Below are 19,419 nucleotides of genomic sequence, written 5' to 3'. Positions count from 1 at the left end.
GTCAGTAGTGCGTAGTAAGGATGAGAAAAAAACCATGATCCGTGACCCGACCCGGAACGGGCCCGACCCGACCCGCCCGTAAGGATAACGAGCCGGGTTACGGGTCAAGCTTTTGTGCTATTTTCGGGTCACGGCCGTGCCGGACCAGGTCAAATCAAAAACCAAAAAAAGTGAAAGAAACCCGTGACCCGTCCGCGACCTGACCTAAACCTTCACGGGCCGGGTCACGGTTTCCATTTTCATGCAGTTACGGGTCGCGGGCCGGACCATTTGCATATCCCTAGTGTGTGGTGGGGGTGAGATTATGATTTATTAGGGTTATAAGTTTAGATTTTTTTAGTATCACAAAATTTTCACAAGTAACCCTCTACTTTCATTCTTTTTTTCTAATTTTAGCCCGTGTTTTTCACACGGGGTCTACATCTAGTACTTTACTAAGTTAAATTGATGTGAATAGTAACTCGCTTGAGTGACGAGTTACTATTCGTCAATTTCACATCACGTACTACTATTTGGATTTTGTTAAACCGTATCTTGTTCGGGTTTTCTATCACGAGTTAATTCTTGGTTTCTTCTCAGGCGAAACTATTCTGATTTTGTCAAGTCGCATCCCGTTCGAGTTTTCTACTACAAGTTACTTTTTGTTTTCTTACATATTTTTTTTTCCTTTTTGGGTTTTCAAATAATTAGATTGATAAACTATTTTTTTTCTTTTGTACCACTATTCCAATATTACCACTATTCGAATTTCGTTTGGGTTAAAATTACGTGTTACATTTTGATTTATTACATTTAAACAAACCTATCATAAAACGTTAGTTAGGCAACATGACAATTAAGCCCCGCGTTGCGGGGGCTTAGAACTTACTAGTTTACTTTAATACGGAGTACTACTTTTAATAAACCCAAAATTTCGCATTTAGTAACTTGGTTTCTTTTTGATGAACGTGTATTAAATATGATATAGTTTTGATTTAGAAAATTAAAACTCGTTGAGTTTAATTACTACAACATTTTTCTTAGTGATATATAGACTGATAGTTATGGTTATGTAGGGTGACAATCAAATGAGAAAAAAATTAAAATAAGAACAAATGAAAACACTTAAAAACTACATTTTGATGCATTAAAAGTCCATAAAATTGACATAGTGCATAACTAATTATTATTATTTAAGTGTTTAACAACATATTGATCCGTCAAAATCGAAAAAATCTCGTTTTTTGTTGGATGTATCATATTGATGAATATGCATCCAAGATGGATGCACAAAAAAAAAGAGTATTTTTTTCGATTTTGATGGATCAATGTGTTGTTAAACACTTAAATAATGATAATTAGTTAAACATTATGTTAGTTTTATGGACTTTTAATGCATTATTAAAATGATGTTTTTAAGTATTCTCACCGTTCTTATTTTAAAAGTGTTCTCCCCGGAGTGTTACCCATGTTACGTATATCTTATATATGCAATTAATCTTAGTAATGATGATTTTGATCTCTTGGCCTTAATTTGTATAACTGTACGTATTTGGGACAATATTTTCTGGCTTTTTCTTTCAGTGAGTAACGTACCTCATGTTTCCTATGACTAGTAATGTTACTTCCTATATCTTGATGTTTCCATAACGTCTTTATTTCTTTTTATATTACTTGATAATTGCACATTCTATCATCTATCGTAATTAAATATGTACTATTGCTTATTATACGATCGAAATATATATGTTGTATTGAAGGTTTGTTGACACGTAGTAGCTTCTTCGTAACAATGTGTTAAGATATATAGCACCGGCCATTATATTATTGATCTCTGAATTATATCTGTCTATATACATAATAATCATATATAAAGAAAGTGAGAATGGTCACCAATTCGCCGGCCGTACATGTATGCAATGCAACAACTACTACTGCATCTTTTCTTAAACATCGAGACCATGCATGCATGATCGCATTAATTCCCGGCCCTAAATTAAAATGCATCTTTTTTTGTACGTACACTCGATCAACAAATAACACAGCTATTGTCGGGATAATCTTCGACACTACGAACACAGTATTGTTGTGGCATGTAAGGATTAATAGGCCTGTGAAGAGCCATCCATCTTTGGAAATCTTCCCACCTCTTCCTTTCTTCTTCTTCTTCCTTCTTCTTCTTATCTTCATCTGGCTTCTTTTCTTCAACTTTCTTCTTTTCTTCTTTCGCGGGACCGACAGTGACAATCTCCGTATGCCACTTCTTGAGTTTTCCGACAACATCCACTGGATCAACGTCACCAATCAATGTCAATTTCTTGTCTTTCATGTCTATAGCCATCGACTCAATCCCTATGATAAACGTACATTTCAGCATAATTAATAGAAAGTTTAGTACTACCACGTACATGTTTATTACCCAACTTTTAGCCGTAATCTCAATGGCTAATAATAATTAATATGAAAAGGAAGCAATTAAGGAACATAATAACAACCTGAAAGGCCGGAAACTGCCCTCATGGCCTTTCTTTTACATTTATCGTCATGGACATCCACTTTAATGACTACTTTCTGAATAAAAGATACGAACGAAAACATGATTAATTAAATATGGAAAGAAATCAAAATTAATCCATGGATAAATGGAAATGGAGACTGAAATTTGATAAATGAAAAACACAATCATATATATACAGATTAGGCATGAAAAGCATGCGATTTTAGGAGTCTTTTGGTTAAAAATTTTGATGTTAATATATAAGTGAGTTGTTTATATAATTAAATACATAAGTAAAAGAGTCACCTTGCTTTCAGGCATGCTGAGGGAGATGGTGAAGTGGGTATACTGAACACTTCAAACAATTCAAGAGAAAGTTTTGAATTCTCAAGTTGTGGAATGGCCGGCTGTGAGTAATATGTGTTTGTGTAAGGGTGTATTTTTATAATAAGAAAAGAGGGGGAAGGTAGGAGAGAGGAAACATTGGTTTGACTATTACTAGTTGAACATATTTAAGAGATCGAGTTGGTTTTTAGTCATGAGGCCAAAAGAAAATTCAATTTTTGCAAGAAGAATTGGAAAAAAAAAAAAAAGAAGAAGCAGCTAGAATTGAAAGATAGTAGACTTGGACTATTTAATGGGCTTCCAAAAGTAATGAAGTACTTGCATCAGACCAAGTCATTTTCTATATTAACATGTACGAGTAATTTGTGAAACATGTGTAATCAAGTCTAACGTGGAGACTTTTGACCCGGTTGACCCATTTTTTAAGCTAATGTTTTTCTTACCTGCAGTTTAACTTGTTATCAAGTCTAGCGTGGATCAAACTATTCATACGTACATAAATGGGCAAAGATCCCCAGCGCTATGAATTAGTACGTAGCATCATTGATAAGGGAAAAATAACCAGCTCACAAATTTGAATGATGGATCTTCAATAAAAGTTTACTGTAAATTAAATTTAACCTACAAACATTCAGAATATCATAATACAATCTTAAGGATTTTGAGTTTTTCTGTAACATAAATACATTTGATTTAAGTTTGTATACAATGATTTTCATTCAAGTTTAATGTATACCAACTCAATTTTGATCAAATAAGGTTTAACACCTAAAACCATGAACTGAACTTAATTAGAGGGGATTTTTCAGACCAAAAAGAGACTTATATAATTCCATTCAAATGACCGTTCCAGTTTACGGCCCTATACTATAACTGTATTAAGGATACCGAGTCAATAAGTCTACGGATGCAGGTTAAAGAATCGCTACGGTCTCAAACATTATTCCAAGAGAGGGGGCAAAAAGAAGTCACTTTCAAATGTCACTGACTTCTTCAATTAAATATAGAAGGATAGGGACAGTCTCATGAAGGAATACGCCTTCACCCTATCAAATTTGGAATAATTGTTTTATTAATTTCGCTTTTATATGATATAATCTAGAGTTGATTACAAAAATCGTCATTTTCGTGGAACTCAGTTTGTAGGTTTCATCCTTAACTTTCAAAAATTACAGGTTTAGTCCAAAAAACTATAACACCCCAAATATTTTAAGGTAAAAGAAATTAACCCCTTCTCTTAGTTTTGACATTAAATTAACTTCCTAGTATTTTATTTTTGAATATGGGATTAATTTAGTTGGAACTTTAACGGATAGCGAGTAAAATACCTACCAAATTGAGAAGTGGGTCGTGGCACCCATAGGAAGTGCCAGACATCTTCTTTTGAGTATGAATCATACTTCCACTCTCATTTTCTTCTTCCCTTCATGCATTCCTTCTCATATTCTTTCAAAATCAAAGAGTAGTTCATCAAGAACAAAATCATTAATCATCTCCACCTATATTAGGAATCTTCAAGCTAGGGTTTTGGTGATTTTGGGTGGTGGCTGAAAATCAAGAGGAAAAAGGGGAGAAAAAGGAATTGTAGCCTATAGTCTTGATTTAGCTCTTTGAATCTTGAGGTATTGAATTCCCTTAATTTAGTTTTATCTTCCTTCTGAAATTAGGGTTCATGGATGAACCAAATTGGGGGATTTTGCTAGAAAATGAAGTATGGTTCATTTTCTCCAATTCCTTAGTTAACCTAGTTGTCATTGAGTTATAAGATGTGTTTGATTATGAAATTGATAAATTCATGTGATGAATTGAGTTTGTAAGAAAAGATGAACATTACTAGTTATTGTTGTGTGAATGAAAATAGTAGGTTGAACTACCTAATGTTATAGTTAAAGATGAAAGTAACTCAATGACAAATGGGTTGGGTTTTGGGTTTAGAAAAAGCTAGTGATTGTGAATGGCTAGGTTGAACTAGTCAAGTTGTGAATGTAAGCTTATGCATTTTTTTCGATACGATTTTAGGTTGAAGCTTGCTTGTGCTTGTTGTTAGCGTTATTCTCTTTATTGCGAAGGAGGTGAGTATTCTTGCATACCTTTATGTATACGTTGGGCCAATTACCATGAGATGTGAATGTTCCAAGCATGGTAATTGGTTTGGCGTTAAGCTCATGTGGGGCATTGTTTATGAGGCCTAAGAACCTCCGGGGCCTAAGAATCCCGATAGTTGATGTGATATGAGGCCTAAGAACCTCCGGGACCTAAGAATCCCGATAGATATGATTTGTTATGATTGTTTAGCTTATATGGATCCATATATATGTATTGTTGTGTGCAAGGTGAATATGTAAATGTGTCATGACGATGCCATAGGTTACATGTGAAAGTCCTTGTACTATGCCCTCCTTCGTATTCGTAAATGTATGCAAGTATATTCACTAAGCCTTTGCTTATATTTTAGATGTTTACCCTCTTATATAGGTAGTTCCGGAGGAAGGAACTAGTGAGTGTTGTTTGAAGATAGTTGATTTAGAGTTTGAAGCGATCTTTGGACGTCTTGAAGGTAATTAGGTCATTCCCGGGCGAATGACGATGATTTGGTTATAAACCTAGTTGTCCCTCTTGACATTGGCTCATGGTACATTTTGGTTGTTATTGGCCACATTTTGATATGTTTTGTAATTGGTCATGTTCATGTCCTTTGGAGTTGATAAGGATAGTTGGTTTGGTTGTAGCATGTCAAATGGGTAATCGACCCACATAGTTGCGTGGTCGATCTTGGATCAAACTAATTTGGCAAATATGAATGTTTTCGGGTTAACTCTCGTACCTTCAATTCTGGAATGTAATTTCTTATAATTTTGGTTGTGGTTCAAAGGTTTTTGGTTAAGTCTTAAAGTGGGCAAAGTTTGATGTTGTTGAGTCGTGGGCCACTGCGGCGCAGTGGAATCCCACTGCCAAAATTTCTTTTCTTCCCACTGCGGCGCAGTGGGAGCGTGCCAAGCCCACTGCGGCGCAGTGGGGCTTCTTCCAGTTTTGGCCCGAGAATTTCCACTGCGGCGCAGTGGGAGCACTCGACCTCACTGCGGCGCAGTGGGGCATATAAAAAAAAAAAAACCTTTTGTGTTTTCGAGTTATCGAGTCGTGACGTTACAAAAACTTTGACCCGTCAACAGTTTTAGTCCTGGTCATAAACGTCCGTTAAAAACTAGGTCACGTGATTCGCATGTGATGGGTAATCTCGTAATTTGGCTTAATTATACCCAACGTTAATTACAAAAAGCGTCCCTATTGTGGATCGTCATTTGCAGTTTTCATCCCTAACTTTCAAAATTTATAGTTTTGGTCCAAAATTTTTATCCTCAATCAATATGAAAAGAAACATTTACACAAAAAGAAGATCCAAATTATCCAACTTTCTCTATTTCTATCAAATACAAATTCACTAACAATTTTAGCACACACCCTACCCTTTTTAAAAAAAAATTAGGGATCCAAACTTTGTTTTTCAATCTTTATCTATATTTTCAAGAAAAATACCAAATTCATGTGTGTGTATGTGATTGAAGGATAAGTACATGTTTTGCAGGTGGTTGTGTGAGACGACGGTTGAGGTGGTTTTTGTCATATCCGACCACCACTCTGACATCATACATCCAACCGCACAAATTTCACTTAAGTTTATTGATTTTATGTACTTGTATGTGTCTTACATCGATTTTTGATGGTAGTTAGATTTGAATAAATTCATAAGCACTTTAAACTCTCCTATACACAAACAATATCTGGAAGATGATGAAGATTTCTGATCTACATTTACAACCACCGCCAAACACGCCAACATCGAAGCTCATACACGATTTACCTTTTTTGTTATTATTATTATCTTGGATTTTAAGTGTTTATGGGTTTTACCTGATTGATATCTTTTTTTACTTTAAGTTTTATTTAAGTTTTTTTTTTGTTTTGTTTAAGAGTTAATTGTATATAAAAAATAGATCTAATATATATAATTGTATATAATGTTTGTGTATAGAACATGTATTGATATGAAAGTGATAGGATTTGAATTTAATTTTCATTAGATTTGAAATTAAATTTTGGACCAAAATTGTAATTTTTAAAAGTTAGGAATGAAAACTGAAATTGACGATCCACAAAAGGGACGACTTCTGTAATTAACTCTGGGTATTATTAAGCCAATTTCCGAAATTACCCATCATGTGTGAATCACGTGACTAGGTTTTAAACGGACGTTTATGGCTAGGACTAAACAGTTGACGAAGCAAAGTTTTTTGAACTAAAACTGTAATTTTTGAAAGTCACACAAGTTGTGTACCACGATAAGGACGATTTCTGTAATTAACTCTATAATCTATTACCTATCATTAATTAATTGATATATATATATATATATATATATATATATATATATATATATATATATATATATATATTGTAAAGTTAAATTAGGAACCTCTAAAAAAACAAGAACTTTTAAAAACCCTTTTAAAATCAAGTTTGACAATTAAACATTATAAACAATGGCTTAAAACAATTATGGCACAATAGTAATTAAATTGAATATCAATTAACATGTTTTAAAGAATAAAGGGTATTATAGTCAAATAATTATTAATTCTTTCTCTTCCTAATTCCTAATTATATGGGAAAACCGTCAGGATTTTATTAAAGGAAAAGAAGTACCTAAATCTTATTTTTCATTTTTCCTATCTCTTTTTGTAAATATATTTCCAGCCACCAAAAAAACCTTAGAAAAAAAATATATGATCGATCTACTTTCTCTTTTTTTTGCCCAGCCATCAAATAAACTGATATTATCAAACTGATACATATATAAACTAGGTTTTTTACCTGCACGATGTGCGGTAGTTTGGAGTTTGATTTTCTTTTTATTTTGTTTAAAAAGAATCTTGAATGAAGCATTAATATAATAAGTGAATAGGTTGTGAATAGTAATTCGCCTGCGTAATAAGACTTATTCATTGTCTTACATGCATTATATGGATAACTGAATGAGATTTATATTCATCTACCAAAATGTTTAGGTCATAATATTTGATATTATTTAGACCACTTAGTTGATCGATTGAGTAGTAGTTTAAGGATTTTGAATGGGAAAGCTTGTTAACTTGTTAGAAAATGTGAAAATTTTGCAGAACAATAGTTCCTTTTGAAAATTCAAGCTTAAATTTGTTGATCAATGCTTCTTCAACGCATAATTTCATTAAAAATATGATATTGTAATAAAATCTTGATATTCTTTTGTTTGAGTATTACCGTATAATCCATTAAGAACATATGTATCATTCCTGTAGATGGTAGATTATAATTATGACTTTTTTTTCTTCAATGTTTAGATGGGTATAAGTTGATATAAGTATGTTAGTGTCGGAGCCATATAAAGTTGAAGATAGTTTTGATAGTAATGGAAAAAGAACAATGAATATATGAGAAAATATATACAGGTTCTTTGAATTTATATAGATGTTTGGGATTTTTGCAAATTAAATATCTTTTTGTTCAAAACAAATATCTTTATATTTTATGCAAGTTAAATATGAGATTAAATAGATTAAGTGGAGGAGATTTTTACATTAGTATTAATATTATATGACTATTATTGTTAGAGATAAAAAAAAAAAGACTTGCCAAAAATATTGATATATATAATGTCCAACAATGTCTAATATTTTTTCACTTTTTTTTTTGTCCGAAGAATTGTTTCTCCTTGTTTATAATTTTATATTTTCTATTTGATTTTTGTTTTATGTAATCATATTATCTTTTTATTTTATAATTTATTCTAAATTTTATAGTTAAAATCTTGTAAAAATGTATGAGGATGACACATAGACTATAATCCTACATGACATTGTTATAAGATAGGTTTGAGTTGTGAAAGCTCTAGAATCATTCGGATTCTTACTGTTTTAATAATTATATAGATAAACTATTACTGATTCTCTTCCACTTATGGTTGTTGTAAGTAATTAATAAATCTTCTTTACATACATAATATAGATAATTTGGATTTAATTTATATGTACTTTTTGAATGCTTCATCGAATTGAATTCAAGATACAACTTCTTTTTTTTTTTTAATTCTTTATTTTGGTTTAGGCAGAAAAATGAACATGAAATTAATTACGGTATGTTTTTATTTTTATGAATCTTTATATATAATAAAAGACAACTGAAATAATTTATTAACCAATCATAATGCTCAATTTAATAAAATTGATATTTGATGATGTCATAATTTAACAATAAAATCAATTATGAGTATTTATAATTAGGGATAAGTATATTAGAATATAACAAACTTTGAACGAATGTCTATAGTAGGAAATAACTAAAGTTGTGTGTATTGTATGTAAACAACTCGAAAATAATGTTTATTGTATGTAAGAAAATGTATTCAATCAATTAAAATCAGACAAGTGACACCTCTATATGGTTGGCATATATGTTTTCTTACATACAATAAACATTTTTTAAAATTGTTTACATACAATACACACAACTTTAGTTATTTCCTATTATAAACATTTGTCCAAAGTTTGTTACATTCCAGGATACTTATCCCTTATAATTATGTCGATAATTATCGTATGATATTTAATAGGATATGGATATGGCTAAAATAAGTTAGATGTATACTACGTAATTTTTTAAATTTGTAGATAATTATGATATAACTATTATTTCTATTAAAATAAATAAAGTAAGATAAATGTGATAGGACCAAAATATGGAAAATTGCTTTTTTTAAAAATTTATCTTATTTTATCTTAATCTTATCTTAATCTTAATATATAATTTAGACTTTTTGGTTTTTAATCACCAATGTACACTTTAACTTAATTTAAAAAGATTTAATATTTTATTGCATAATGTCTATTTATTAACAAAATATAGCTAAAAGCTAGAGAGGTTATAACATCTTCATATACACTAAAATGCAATTGACCTAAAAAAAATTGACCAATCACATACTTCAATTTGTTAAAATTAATTAAATCTAGCACTAGACTGACATTTTCATTTCGCTTGTTTAGTTCAACGAAAGCCGGTACACATGTTTAATATAATTTACATTTTTTTTATTTTCCATCACCAATTTTACACCTTAACCCAATTTAAAAATAATTAATTTACACTTTTTGATTTTTCATTGCCAATTTACACTTTAACCCAATTTAAAAACAATTATTAATTTAATATTATTGTTATGAGTAATTGTAATCAGATTGTAATTAGGATAAGCATTGTTATTATTAGAAATTGGAATCAAACTATATTTAGGATACAGATTCTTCATATATAAATTGAATCCTACAAATAAAATCACAACACACAAAATCATTGAAAAATCCATGAATCAACTGCTACTTTTATTGTTCTTAAGAACCATGACTAATGAAAATAAAAATATTTTTTTACAAGACATCAACGAGAACTCGGTCAATTGTATAATCAGGGTTAAGATATTGCTTCTCCGAAAGAGTTTGTATAAAAGAAACTCTCTTACACCATCCAATCTTGATATGATTTAGCATTCAGTATTTACATTTGAATCTAAAAAAAAAATTAAGTATATTTTTACATTTTAACGTATGAGTAGTATATTTTATTTAATATACTAATTCTTATATTGATAATGTTATAAAATCCGTGTATTTGACACGGACCTAAAATCTAGTTATTAATTATATACTTTTAAAATTGAAGGCCTGTGGAAATTTGTTTAGAAAAAATAAGTGAATCGAATGGTGGGTCTCTACGAGGCTGGTATGTTTACATATGCACAATTATACATATTCTAACTTGATTAGCATTTTTATGTCTTTATTGGTTTTACAAGTATATTTATGCAAGTCGATCATATGTATGCAAGTCATCACTTGACATTGGTACCTTGGCCATGATAACATGTATGCAAGTCGAGCATATGTATGCAAGTTGATCATATGTATGCAACTGGATCATATATATGCAAGTCACCACTTGACATTTGGCACTTTGACGATGATCATATGTATTCAAGTCGAACATATATATATGCAAGTTGATCATATGTATGCAACTGGATTATATGTATGCAAGTCACCACTTGACATTGGCACCTTGGCCATGATCATATGTATGGAAGTAGAGCATATATATGCAAAAAATTTGTAAATCAATAGAGAGTTGATGATCATGTGCGTAAAGAGTTATATAAACATATGTATGCGATTATATTATTTTGTATTTGTTCATATGACTCAATAATACAATTTTATTATGGTTCAAGATTTTGTGTACAAATGTTTCTCCGTGTGAACATATTTATCTTCTAATTTGATATTAATTTTAGTGTGGAAAATAATTTTAATATAATTATGAAGGTTGTTATAGATGAAGGTTGTTAAATGTAAAAGTTCATATGTATAGTCTTTCGAAAATGAAGAATACGTTCAATTAGAGAAAAATATATGTGGATTTAAAAGATCATATGTAACCGTAAGGATTAAAAAAAATTCAAATATATTGGTAGTCCTATAATTTTGGAATTTTTAAAAAATATAACTACTCATAAATATTGTTTATTGAAATGAAAACACAAATTTACTATTATATCCTCTCCTTAAAAGTTCTCAAAAATTCCGCTTTTTAAGAGGTTCTTAAAATAATCTTTCCCTATATATATATATATATATATATATATATATATCAATCATTTTCATATAAATATTAACTAATTTAAAGAAAACTGAACTTATCAACATGGACAAATCTATGGATCTTGAGTTCATATCTTACATTTAGATATTGGCCTAATATGTTATTTTCTAAATTATCAAACTGTAAAATAAGTTATATCGAAAGGAATACTAACTCCTATCCTCAATAATGTTATAGTATACTTAACTTTCATGGTTATCTAAAAGCATGAGATCATCAAACATACTTAATATCCTAATCTAGACCACCATTTGGGGACCCATAATTATCTGTCTACTGTCTACTTGCTAGTTGACTTAGATCAAGCAAGATTGTAGTTGATCTTATGCCAACCAAACTCGATTAGGTTCCATTGTTTCATATTAGATTAGTCCACAAAAAGTCATTATTTAATATGTAATAAAGAATAACTTTTTGTATACAATGGATTTTCGAGGTGGTCATTATTTAATATGTTAAAAATTTTGTTGTTCATGTACAAACTTGGGAAGGCGACACACATAGTAATCAAACATATGGTTTCTAAGTCATCCACAAAAGTATCTAGAAGATATATACCAAGACTCAAGCAACTTTTTGAAGTTTGAATTCTGCATGAATGTCTGACTATTTCAAGTTAAGGCAGCTAGTAGAACTTCTAAACTGATGGAAATTTGTTGAAGTATGTTAACTGCAAGTCAAATACATAAATAAAATACGGATAATGATAAATCAACCTACTTGATCTGCCTAATAATAAGATGATGATATGTGAAAAAATCAGGGGACAAGATTAGGAAAGAGAATTTGTGAAATCCACATGTCACATTCTTAAGATTTTAGGTTGATTTTTAGGCACGTAAGTTAAATTGATTAATCATTTTCCATAAAATACATACTAACAATGACTTTATAGGGATCTTGTATGCGGATATCAATACAATGACAATATCAGTATTTTGGAACACACTGATTAACAAAAGGAAAATGCCGTATGGTTTAGGATATCCAAGAAGGAAAAATAGAAATATTTGTTTCTTATGACAGAGGACAAAAACAGAAAATGACAACACTTTGGAAGTTTGAAGGTAAAAACAGTAGGATACCAGCCATAAAATGTACAATAACGCTTTTAAGAGATGAGGATCAGCTGAAGATTGAAAATCTAAAGTCTGGAGTCGTCGTATATGAACAAAACGGTCGATATGCCAAATGAACCAACTGTGTATCTCCAACTAACATTTTGCTCTCTTTCTGCATATATATAAAGAAAAATGTAAGGGCGGGTCCCATTTATATCACGAGAAAATATATAAATGGGACCCATGATAGGAGATGGAGGAAGGCGCGCGGTATGAAGAATCATCTAATTGTTTTTATAATAATGAAATTATAAACTTTTTACTGAATAGGATATTAGAATCTGTATATTTTCACATATATCATGCTAATTTTATCCACACACTCCCAAGTCCCAACTAGCTACGGTAAGAAGTGAATATCTAAGTATCATCGATCAGTATGACTGGTGGTATTACAGTAATCCTTTTAGATGGTTCACGATTCTCATATCATCTTCAATATTAGTTCCTATTAAAGTTCCTAACCTCATGAGCCCATCCAAGTGCACACAAGCATACATACCTAGAGGTAAATATATCTCCTATCCTGCACATGCCTATGCAATACCCTCCAAAAGTTTCAAAATTCAGATATCCACACGCCCACACCAGTGATACTCTTAAGATAGCTAGGCCATCGATACTCCTACGTTCCAAACGATGTTATACACTTTGACCTCAGAACTCATGCATTTTGACCTCTAATTTGCTTAAAATGAAGATAATCAATCAGTTGACTTCGAGTAGTTTATGATGAGCCCATATTTATGTACCAAGATCATATACACTTCTTCCAATATAACATCCATCCTATGAACATCCTGCATTGCAGGCTTTTAAAACATCCATCATGGTTTAAAGTTGGTTTTTACTCCCCTTTCACACGGCTTCAACTTTTCACAAAAATATATATGTGGTTGCATCTATAAGTTCATTAATAATAAAATTACAACAAACTAATCTAAATAAATATATAACTCGAACAGCTGGTTACGTTATCATTATAAAGGTCAAACTAAACTGGTTATATAGTATCACATATTCAATCACTTTTAGACCGCGTATTCACAGATGTAATCAGCTTAATAGGAAAAATGGCACCTGTTTGGAACTGTACAAAGGTTTTAATCAGTCAACTTGGATCCAAGAAGTGTGCCCATCCTTTTCACACCAATGCCCACAAACCTAATATCTGATTCAACTGAACATACAGAACACGCATAGGAATTTCAGTCTATATCACATAAGAGATCTTTCACAAAAGAAACCTCAAATAACAAAACTACCGCTCATCTGCACCAACTAATTACGGACTTGTAGCCCATGACAACCAAGCGAAACTGAACCTAATTTAAAGCGTGAATGGAACCGAAGGCACTAGTTTAGAGCACTTTCGGTTACAATCGAGACAGCAAACTGGGAAAATAGTTGGATTTTCTTTGATTTGGAAATAAAGATATTAAAAAATTTAAGCCCTTTGCTTGAACCATAAAACAGCCAGGTCGGTTCCTATTTTAAACTGGACTGACCAAGAACCAACTTTTGAAGAACTCTAGACTTGGAACTGGTTCTTAAGAATATGAAACCAGAGACCTGTACATAACCATATTAGTCTCGTTTGCTTAGGGGCCGTTTGGTTCGCAGAATGTATTTGAAGGAATTGGAATTTGTCGAAGGAATTGGAATTTGAAAATACCAGTCTGTCTTGTGTTTGGTTGACAGAATTTAATTTAATGAAATTCAGTTAAAGGAATTAGAATTTGATCAATGTCAAATGACAAAATTAACCTTATTACCATTTAACAATATAAATAATTCTTTTTCATTTTTAATTGCATAATAATAATAATAATACACATGAAAATACATAAGACACACCAATCAATAAAAAAAAAAAATAATTATTGATGTTTCACTCAAAAACTCATGCCATCGTCACTTTCCTTTTTCCTGTTACACAGTAATCTATCCCCAAACTTTTACACACATACACGTAAATAATAAAATTATTCCAAATAAACACACATACACGCTATATCTTTTGTTCCAGGATATAAATCTCCGGCAGCGGGAGTACGTAATAGATGGAATAAGCAGCCCAACCGGCGATAGCAGCCGGAAGTCAACAGCAGCCAGAATATAGCCGGAATTCAACAGCAGCCGGAATATAGCGGGTGGTGGATGGTGATTGACTGATGGTGGTATTCCAAAAAGAAAGGTATCTTTATTTTGGTTTTAGTTGTAAGAGGGTATTATGGTAAACATGGATGAATTCCTTTGAATGTTTGAAGATTCCTGAAGAACTTTATAGATCAGATAATTGAAGAACACACAATTTGAGTTTACTGCTATTTAAGGTGCACTCAAAAATAAGAGAACGAACTCACTTTTATTTTTCAAGTTACTTCATAATGAGGAACATAACACCACTTAAATACTAATAAAAAAACTAACGGGCTACTGCCACTACTCCTAGAAAATAGGTAACAAACCGAAATATAATGAAAGACTAGACTTATTCTCTTGACTACTTCTATAAGAAAACAAACGGTAAAATAAATCAACTGAAATTATCACGTGGATATGACTTTGACTTTCAACACCTCCTCTCAATGTCATACTCCACCATGCTCATGCTTTTACTATGCTCCCTCAGCTTTGTACCAACTAGACTTTTTGTAAAAGCATCTGCAACTTGCTCTTCTGAAGCAATAACTTCCAAACTGATCTCACCACTTAATACCTTTTTTCTAATAAAATGATAGTGAACTTCAATGTGTTTGGTTCTAGCATGAAACACTGGATTCTGAGCCAACTTGATTGCTGAGATATTGTCACACCACAACTTCACTGGATGCTCCACTTTCTGGTTCAGGTTCCTTAACAACTCGACTAACCACACACACTCTTGGGCTGCCATAGCAGCAGCCCGATACTCGGCTTCTGTCGAGGATAGAGAGACTGTCGGTTGACGTTTGCTGCACCAAGAAACAGGGCTCGAGCCAAACATAAAAACATATCCAGTTGTTGACCTTCGTTCATTCACATCACCAGCATAATCAACATCACAATAACCAAACAACTTAGGCTCGATTTCTCTTCTAAACTGTATACCTCTTCCTGCGGTGGCCTTGATGTACTTAAGAACTTCTTTCATGGCTACCATATGTGGCTTCCTTGGGTCTTGCATGAACCGACTAAGAACTCCAATGACAAATGCAATATCAGGCCGTGTCAATGTCAAGTAAATCAAACTTCCAACCATCTTTCTGTACCATGTTGGGTCATCTAGTTTTCTACCTTCTGTTGCATATAGCTTAACATTCCGGTCCATAGGAACCGTTGCTGGTTTGCATGAAGCCACTTGGAACTTATGCAACAAGTCAATGGTATACTTTGTTTGATGTAATACCATTCCTTTTTCTGTATAGTTCAATTCCAGACCAAGGAAGTGTTGGAGCCTTCCAAGGTCCTTCATTTTGAACCTTATAGACAAGTTTGACTTCAAAAGTTCAATTTCCTCTTCCACATCACCTGAAATAATTAAATCATCTACATAAACAAGGATAAACACGACTTTCTCACCAATTTTCTTGACAAACAAACTCGAATCAGCTGAAGTAAGTTGATATTCATTCTGCTCCAAAAATTCTGCCATCTTACCGAACCACGCTCTTGGTGATTGCTTCAAACCATAGATTGCCTTCTTCAACTTGCATACATATTCTGGATGCTCTTGATCTTCAAAACCCATCGGTTGCATCATGTAAATAACATGATCAAGTTCTCCGTATAGGAATGCATTATGAACATCCATCTGCCACAACTTCCAACCTTTACAAGCTGCCAAGGCTAAAAGAACACGGACAGTTGTAATTTTTGCAACGGGGCTGAAGGTATCTTCATAATCTAACCCCAGTTGTTGAGAAAAACCACGTGCTACCAAACGAGCTTTGAATCTATCCACTGATCCATCAGATTTCTGCTTCACCTTGTAAACCCACTTACACGTCACTAGGTTAACATCATGAGGTTTTGGAACTAGCTCCCATGTTTGGTTTGAAACAAGAGCACTCATTTCAGCTTTCATAGCACTTAACCATTCTTCATTTTGTGCAGCTTCTTGAAGCGTTTCTGGCTCACTTAAACTGTTTTCAGCAATAGCCACCTTAGCATACATGATTGCATACTTTGCGTTAGGTTTCTTCTGCCTTTCTGACCTTCTTAGTTGTGCTTGTGGACTTACTATTTCTTGACTGGGTTGTATAAGCACAACCGGTTCTTCCTCGGGTGCATCAGAAACTTCTTTTTCTTCATCAACAATATTCAGCTTAACCATAGAGGAATTTACATCCTCAACCAGCTTCTTTGAGTCTTCAACCAACTGATTTTCAGGCCCCCACCACGAGGACATCTCATCGAATACCACACTTCGTGAGACATGAACTTTTCCCGAGTTTGGTTCAATACATCGCCACCCTTTTCTTTCCGGATCATAACCTATAAAGATACATCTAGTCGCCTTTTTCTCCAACTTATCACGAAACTGGTTAGGTACAAACACATAACACACACACCCAAAAACCCGAAAATAATGAACATTGGGTTTAACACGTATTAACCTTTCAATCGGTGATGCATACTGTAAGTTTTGAGATGGGGTGCGGTTGATCAGGTAGCATGCTGTGCGCATAGCTTCTTCCCAAAAAACGACTTGGAAGGTTTTTGTCATGCAACATACTTCTCATAACTTCAGCCAAATGCCTGTTTTTACGCTTGGACACACCATTTTGTTGGGGTGTGTTTGGACAAGTAAGCTGGCGTCTGATTCTTTGTTGTTTCAAGTATTGATTGAAAGTATTTGACAAATACACTCCTCCGTTGTCTGACCGCAAACACCTTACTTTGCATCCAGTTTCTCTTTCGGCTTCAGCTTCAAATTCTTTGAACTTTTGAGGCACCTCAGCTTTTTCTTTCATAAAATAAACCCATGTATAGCGGGAATAGTCGTCAATAAATGTTACAGCATACAACATACCTTTAATGGAAGCATGTTTAGCGGGGCCCCATACATCTGAATGTACCAGCACCAAAGGTGCTTCAGCTCGATAATTTGAGCTGTGGAAGGTTTCTTGGTGTGCTTTACCATACTGACATCCTCCACAAACAATATTCTTGTTGACTTCAAGCTTAGGAAGCCCGATAACCAGCTCCCTTTTCATCATCAAATCCAGCTTATCGTACCCCACGTGCCCTAGCCTATGATGCCATAAATCAGCATTTTGGGTATCCTTCATCTTCTCAACAAAAGCACTTTGTGCAGATAAAACATACACTGCCTCTTTCTTGTGACCCGTCAAAATTGGAACAGAGGTGGTCTTAAATTCCTTAAACACATATACCTCTTTAGGCCCGAACAATACATATTTTCCCTCATCGGTCAATTGAGGAACCGACAGAAGGTTCTTCTTCATTCCCGGGACATGGTAGACATCTGAGAGCTTCAATTCACATTTCTGATCCTCAGATGGGAAAATGACATTTCCTATATGCGCAATCTGGTGACGCGAATTATCAGCAATAACAATGACCCTACTGCCTTTGTACTTAACCGGATTGCTTAGTTTCTCCTTATCACCAGTTAGATGATTTGAACAACCTGAATCTACAATCCATTCACTTAATTGGTTTGTAGGCTTACCAGCAGTGGTGACGGTTAGGGCAGAGGTCGGTGACTCTTCGACTTGAGCGACGTTAGCTTGTACATCCCAAGCTTCTTCCTCTGTAACAGCAGCATTCCCTTGATCTGATTGCTTAGTACGACAATCCCTTGCCATGTGACCTTTGCGGCCACAGGAATGGCAATTGAACGGAAACCTTTTTCCTTGCCATTTTGATCTTCGTTCACCGCTTGATTCCCCACGATACTTATCAGACTCTCCTCCTTTCTTGGGATGGCTTTCTGATTTATTTGGCCTGTAGGGCTTATTATTAAACCCTTTGTATCGTTCCTTTCCTTTAGCTCTATTGTTCACATATAGGACTTCAGCTTCAGACTTCATTGTTGAATTGAGTGAGGTATCACCCAACTGCTTCGTCAACGCCTCTTGTGATGCTAAAAGGTTTTCGAATTCGCTGAGGGTTGGCTGTGTAGGCCATCCCTGTATTGCTGTTACATAACTTCTATACTCTTGATTCAACCCATGAATGATTATTCGTTTCATTCGTGCGTCACCGATTTTTGATTGTGGGTCCAGCTCGCCTATCTCCCTGCACAACGTTTTAATTTTGTGAAAGTATTGTGGAATCGTCAGATCCTTTTGAGACACCGATAACAGTTCGTTTTCTAAGAGTTGCAACTTCGAGTCGTTCTTCTTAGAAAACAAAGTAACCAGGGTGTCCCAAGCTTCTTTCGGTGTCACCGAGTCACTTATGTGTTCCAATACTTCATCTTCCACTGTGGTCTTCAGAACAAACATGGCTCTGCCGGCCTTAATCTTCCATTTCTTCAACACTCCATTCTGATCTTCTCGCAGGGGTGACGTGGTATCCGTCCCGTTCACAACTTCCCACAAGTCTTGGCCTTGCAAATACGACATCAAGCAAGTGGACCAGGAGTTGTAGTTGTTGTTGTTCAATTTCTTCACGCCACCAACTAATTGGATCTCCGACATGATTGGATTGTGAGCCTATTCTGATACCAATTGAAGAACTTTATAGATCAGATAATTGAAGAACACACAATTTGAGTTT

General features: G+C 33.5%; 1 protein-coding gene across 1 annotated transcript; it reads right to left on the bottom strand.

Moving 5' to 3' along the window:
* Positions 1 to 1,759: 1,759 nt before the first annotated feature.
* On the bottom strand, positions 1,760 to 2,930 carry LOC122585800 (heavy metal-associated isoprenylated plant protein 39-like). Its single transcript, XM_043757924.1, has 3 exons — positions 2,783 to 2,930; positions 2,475 to 2,550; positions 1,760 to 2,331 (listed from the first exon to the last, which is right to left on the bottom strand). The coding sequence occupies exons 1-3, from the start codon at positions 2,795 to 2,797 to the stop codon at positions 2,009 to 2,011; spliced, it is 414 nt and encodes a 137-aa protein (XP_043613859.1). The 5' UTR covers positions 2,798 to 2,930; the 3' UTR covers positions 1,760 to 2,008.
* Positions 2,931 to 19,419: the final 16,489 nt, after the last annotated feature.

Source organism: Erigeron canadensis, chromosome 1 (assembly GCF_010389155.1).
Source record: "Erigeron canadensis isolate Cc75 chromosome 1, C_canadensis_v1, whole genome shotgun sequence".
Classification (NCBI taxonomy): domain Eukaryota; kingdom Viridiplantae; phylum Streptophyta; class Magnoliopsida; order Asterales; family Asteraceae; genus Erigeron; species Erigeron canadensis.
The sequence above is the reverse complement of the archived record's forward strand: the minus strand, read 5'-3'. Positions and strand labels throughout refer to the sequence as shown.